The sequence below is a fragment of the Chelon labrosus genome (assembly GCF_963514085.1).
Source record: "Chelon labrosus genome assembly, chromosome: 22".
In the NCBI taxonomy this organism is placed as follows: Eukaryota; Metazoa; Chordata; class Actinopteri; order Mugiliformes; family Mugilidae; genus Chelon; species Chelon labrosus.
In genome coordinates this window covers 1989397-1995396 of record NC_140355.1, presented here as the reverse complement: position 1 = coordinate 1995396, position 6000 = coordinate 1989397, and the positions used below count along the sequence as shown (strand labels likewise).

Sequence of the window (6000 nt, the reverse complement as noted above, 5' to 3'; positions counted from 1 at the left end):
TTTCCCCTTGACAAAAAACACACCCTTTAGTATCAGCATAATCAATGGGGAGTGGTGCTGGAGGGGGGGGTGGCTACAGCAGTTAGCCTGTCTGTGATTCGCTGACATGCACTCTAATTGGATCAAGTAGGAACTTGCTTAGCTGGATGCTTTGTGCTGGGATTGGGAGCAGCCTACAAAGAGAGCACGGACACACCACCAGACAGGAAGAGAGGCAGGGAGGGAGGAGGCCCGAGGCTGCCCGGTTCACCACTTGGAGAGGAAAGACTGAGAGAGGAGGGGTGAGAGAAGAAAAAGGGGAGTATCCAGTCTTCCCTGCTCTTCTGTGCTACTGCATCCCCCCCTCCCTCTCTCTATGATTCTCTTTCTCTCTCTTTCCCCTTACTCATCTATTTCCTTGGCTGCGCTGAGAGGAAGGGCACCTGCCGCTCCCTGATGATTCAGCCTTTCAGCTGCTTGGAGCTCCATAGACCAGACAGCATGTCCCTCCTGCCACTGCAGTGCTTGGCTGTCCTGTCCTCTGCACTACAGTTGCTGCAGCTGCGGCTGCCCCACCACATCGACACCGCCTCTTCTTCCCAAGTGTTCAGGTGAGTGAGTGCTACTGTGCCACTGCTGCTCACTATATGGCCGTGAAGAACATTTAAAGAATCTAATCTCTGGATCAATCATTTTTTTTTTTTGTTGCCTGCAGCAAAACTGATGACTGTATAGACTCATGAGTGTGCCCTCTTGTGAAAAAGCATGAGTAAGGAACTCCTTTCCCTCGTGCACAGGCTTCCTACATCCGTCCCGCACTGTTAGCAAGGTTCGACTTGCCGAACTGATCTTTTACCTTCTTGTGAAATCCCAGCTCTGACTCTGCAGCATCACGATGGAAAACCTACTCAAGGACACTGGTGGCAGACAGCCACTGTGCGATGCTCTGAGTTAATAGTTGAGGTGTTCCGAGACACTTTATCCAGCAGCTGGAAAGGATGACTGAGGGAATGGAGGACCTCGCTGCAGGGCCAACTCCCCCTCCTGGTTTGGCCTCCCCCTCCGGCTCTACTGTTGATACTGGACAAGTCCCCGAGGAGAAACCAGAGGAGACGGAGGCAGCTGGTGAGAGTGAGGAGGAGGCCGTGGAGGGAGCAGCAGATGGAGGTGACGGTGGCGGTGGCGGTGACGAAGGGGAGCATGTGGGGGCTTTGGGAATTGTGGCCTTGCCAGGGACCTGCTGCGTCTGCATAGAGATGGAACAGATTAATAACTGCTTGCACTCTGAAAAAATCTGCATTCTGCCCATCCTGGCCTGTCTGCTTAGCTTAGCCCTCTGCACAGCTGGACTCAAATGGGTGTTTGTAGATAAGATCTTTGAGTACGAACCGCCCACACACTTAGACCCTAAACCCATCGGACAGGACCCAATTATCATATCAGTAGACCCCACGCTGGTAATAACTGTCTCCATTCCTCATTCATCTCCCTCTACTGTCTCCCTGACCACCACCATCGCCATTACCCCGGGACGTCCTGATGTTTTAGTAGAGGAGAAATCTACACGAGGGCCATACGTGTCTCAGCCTCCACGAGTGACTGACCCCTCTGTTACACTGCAATACAATGCTGAACGTACCACCGGCCCAAAGCAGACTCCTCACGCAAAGACAACACAGGGATTAAACAACATCATCCCAACTATCTGTAAGTACTCAACACTTGTTACGAAAATTGCTGGAATTGTGTTTTCCTTTTAAACAGAATCTCCTTTGTCGCTGGCTCTTAACATTAAGATATAAGATGTAACAATGGAGGAGTCATTTTCGTTGTTCTAAAAACAAAATAAGTGTTAGAAAGTGTTCAAATGTTTTGTCCCGTGACTATCAACTGTGACAGGCGTTGTTTTCAAGACTTGCCTGAAAACAGACACGCTGTGACTTGCAGAGTGTTGCAGAGAGGCCCATGACTAAGCCCCTGAACTATTGCTACACAGATAGATAGATAGGTGTGCAAGAAACACTTCCGTTCGAGCCTACTTTGCCCCTACAGTGAGTCAATGCGTGAACGTTCACTCCATCCCCTTTAAGTATTAATGACCCCTTCATTTATATCCCAGTAATTCAGGCACACTAAAATAAATGGAGGCTGTCATAGTGTTACTTTGAATGATTTACCTGGCAGACTGCCTATGTAATCAATGTGGAAGGTCCTTAAAACGTGTGGATGCACACATGCACACTTCCAGTCAGATGAAAAAGTGAAAATCGATAAATGATGCATGACAGAAACTAAAACTCCAGGCTGTGGTACGGGGAGACTTCCTGTTTTCTGCCTGCGCTCCATTTCAAGGTCAGAGCCTGCTGGCTAATTGATGCCCCCTCCATCCCTTCACCGCAGGGAAAAACAACCCACTAATACAGTCTGTCTGCCAGTGGGTCGCCACTGTGATGTTTCTGTTCTAGTCACATCACGGTGATTTATTAGGCTCTATGCGGGGTTAGCTGATCCGAGGTAATGGTGGTAGGTGGGGTGTTAGCTTCCAACCATGCCTCAGTGAAGCTATATACGATACGGGCCTCGCGCATGAAACGCTGCACTTTCTTATGACTCTTTTTACATCCGTCATGAAGCTGAGGGATATTTCCTGTTCATCTTAATTTTATTAACAAAACTGTTAACATAGATTTTCCCACTACATATTTTCAAATCTGAAGGCAACATGCAACACGTCTAGCAGTGCCAATGAGAGAAACAACTAGAAAGTACTATATGCGTCTGTGACTACACTGTGCCTGAAGTAAAGGCAAATGGTTTGGCATAAAGTAAGTGGCGGAGATAATATAAATGTCCTGGACACACCAAAAGACATCAAGAACTGCTAGCAATGAAGGCCGGCTATGATGTTGGCTCTGCTGTCTTGTGTCTGGACCAAAAAGTTGCACCCCTCAAAGACGACAGCCAACAGGTACATAAAGTATGTACTGCACATGGATGAAAGAAAATTCTTCACACCAGCAGGTGGCAGTAGTCTGTATTCGCTGTTCAAAAGTTGAAACCAGAAGAGCTAGGATTAGCTGAGCAGCTAGCAGAGGTAGTAGCCGTACAGAGCTGGCCTCTCCAGAATCATGCTATTCAGTTATATATATTTTTTTCAGTCCAGATGACCTTGCTGTTCTGAAATGACTTACATACTGGAATGTCCAGATAGGGTGAAGATGAAAAACGGTGTGGGCCCTCTGCCCACGCACTGTTTTGCTAAACTGAATAACCAATCAGGGTTAGCGCTCTCACTGGCGGGTCCCACTGCCGATTCAATGTGCTCAGCTGGGATAAAAGCCGCAGACAAAGGTTCTGGCACTGTGGAAACTAGGAGCACGGATGCTCACAGATGGCCGGACACGGGCTAACAGCTGACCGTCGGCTTGGTGTGTCATGACCTTCATGTCTGCAGTAGGTGAGGTTCTAGCGAGGAAGGATAATACTGCTTTATGCATCATAAAAATGTCAAAAGTATAAGAACTTTCCTATCATCAACTGAAATGTTGCATACATACCAGTAAAGTAAAATAAACCCATTACCCTGTAAATTATTACGCAATACATTTGTGTGTTATTACATTAATTAATGCAGCTACTTGAGAAGAGTAGCAAACAATGACTGCAAGTGTATTCTGTTTCATTTTAGTTTCTTACAATATCATGCGATATCAATTACTGTGATCAGAGTGTATTTCACACTGTTGGAAATACATCAAGGCAGACTACGACACTACAACACGGAGAAAAGAGATGAATGCCACTCAAGAATAAACAAGCGGCAGTGTGGCATGAGGCCCCATGTGAGGTTAAATGGCACATTTGCAGTATATCTGTCAAGCGATATGTTTACTTTTATGAACCGGTGCTAAAGTTAGATTGATACTTCTACGTTGGATCTCCTGAGGTCAACTGGACACGCACTGAAAACACACATTCCTCCTGTCTTAGTCACTTCAGTGGTTGTACATAACAGCCGTGCCATCATTTAGAGCTTAACACAAAGGAGTCACACTGAACACGGCGAAATAGTGCTTCATTTATCGTTCTGTTTTAATTGTTCAGTGATGCCAACTCACCAGTGCACAAATATAAATGCTTGCAATGGCGTAGGTTCTTTATAAGTGTAGTTTAAGGCCTTAAAAGAACTGTTGTGGTTCTGATAAATAATAGCTAATCACTAGTAGTGGTTAAACCCATAGTAACCTCTGTGGTATTCATGAGTGCATGAGGGATCAATGATTCACATCCTGCTTTTTGACTTCACACTATTCTACTTGTTGATAGTAGATGGTGGCAACTTTTAACGAACATAGCAATAAGCTAACAAGAGTAAGGAACGACAGATTTGATCAACGCAGGATTAAAATTATTTGTAAACTCATGTCTCTTGCACAAATATCCGATGCACTAAACGACTTTCTCGTTTAGTTTAGTAGTCTCTTCTGCAATACAGTAAAGGAACACCCCTTCCTGCTTTGTTGCCAAATGTCGAAACTTGATAAAAACCGTGAGTCACTGAATCATCCTATTCAAGCTTAATTCCTACGAAAAACAGAGTTACTGCTTTCACTATTACTTCTGTGCAGGTCCTTGTCACCCCTGATTGTCTAGTTGGAGTACCAGTAAAACAACTTACAGTTGCTCTGTAAGACTGAGTTTCTCTTGGATTTTCGTTACCAAATAGACCACTATGGGTCAGAGGGGAGTGAGAGGCCTTTCTTCCTCCAGAATACTCTTTTGTCATGGTGGCATTAAGGACCAACTTAATGTCCAAAAACCACTGACCTACATGTTACATCTCTACCCTCCAGACCATCTCCATGGTGTCTGAAATCAGCCCAAAATCTTGCGAATGTTTGTTGGGTGAACGGGGGTGCAGTCATGTGTGAAAAGTAGGGATAAATTGGGAATAATACGCAGGGCTGTAGGGATCGGGTGTTCACAGTAATGGTAGATGAAGGGTTCTATCCAACTCTAATGCTCTGCAGCCTACTGAACATTTAAAGTCCAAGAGAACAGAGAGGAGCCCAGGTCAAAGCGGTTTAAAGGACATTTATGAGTATGGTACTGAGGGAGGTTCTGGAATCAAGCCTCAACATCCTAATGTATGTGTTATACCTTAAGATGATTCTCAATCATGGTATGTCTAAGTCTAAAACATAGGCAACTGAACTTGGCTGGAGTCTTTAGAAAACATTTCACAGAATAGGAGAGCTGCCTCTTCCAGTCAGGACTCTGAAGTCCAGGTATAGGTACTAACTTATTCAGCAGGTGGGAACACCAGCCTAGCAAGAGGTTGAATATGGCAGTGAACACCCTTGCTAAGTTATCTGCAGATACTTGCACCCTGGTATCCCAACCGGATTAGCTGCCTTTTTTGTGTTCTTGAGCATCATGGGTCTGTGTGATCCATGTCAGGTGGTGCTGTATAGTTGGTGGATCTTTCATTTGGTCTGTCAAACTGGGCAAAAACTGGTTTAAGGTTCAACATCATTTCTGGAAGAGTAATGGAGCTGTTATAGTGTGTAACTGCTTTGACTGTTCTTCACGTACAGTGAACATGGTTGTTCTCAAAGTTGTATGCTCCTAGTACGTTGTAAACTTTTTTATGGAATGTGGGATCTTTAAGTGCTATCTTTAGGTCTGGCTGATTAAAGAGCGCTGCAACAGTAACCACTGCTCCTGCGTGAGCAGTGAGCTGATCGCACAAACATGTAGAGGTACAAACAGGGAAAGGTGGTGCACACTTCGGCATCAGGAATGCAGTTGGTTGTCGATTGGTCTTGCTGGAGTCACCGTACTGTCTGCCCAATAAATCAAACGGCCTGCTAGTTCAATAAAGAGAGATCAAGTAGGTGATGAATGAATATTTACTGGAGGGAACGTGAACACGACAGCAAGTTTGGCGGTTAGAGTCCAGGAGCAACAGTGTCACTGAGCTGGATCTGAGAAGATGGAGGTAGATAGAGACAGGACCCC

The 6000-nt window shown here is 45.5% G+C and overlaps 1 protein-coding gene across 2 annotated transcripts in view; it reads left to right on the top strand.

Annotated features, from left to right (window-relative positions):
* The first annotated feature begins 236 nt into the window (after positions 1–236).
* Positions 237–6000, top strand: part of nrg1 (neuregulin 1) — a 35466-nt gene continuing 29702 nt past the window's right edge. For both annotated transcript variants that reach the window (XM_084572130.1, XM_084572129.1), the window contains exons 1-2: positions 237–590; positions 695–1686. In XM_084572130.1, coding sequence (XP_084428256.1) covers positions 978–1686 — 709 coding nt within the window. In that variant the 5' untranslated portion in view covers positions 237–590; positions 695–977. The remainder of the gene's footprint in view (positions 591–694; positions 1687–6000) is intronic.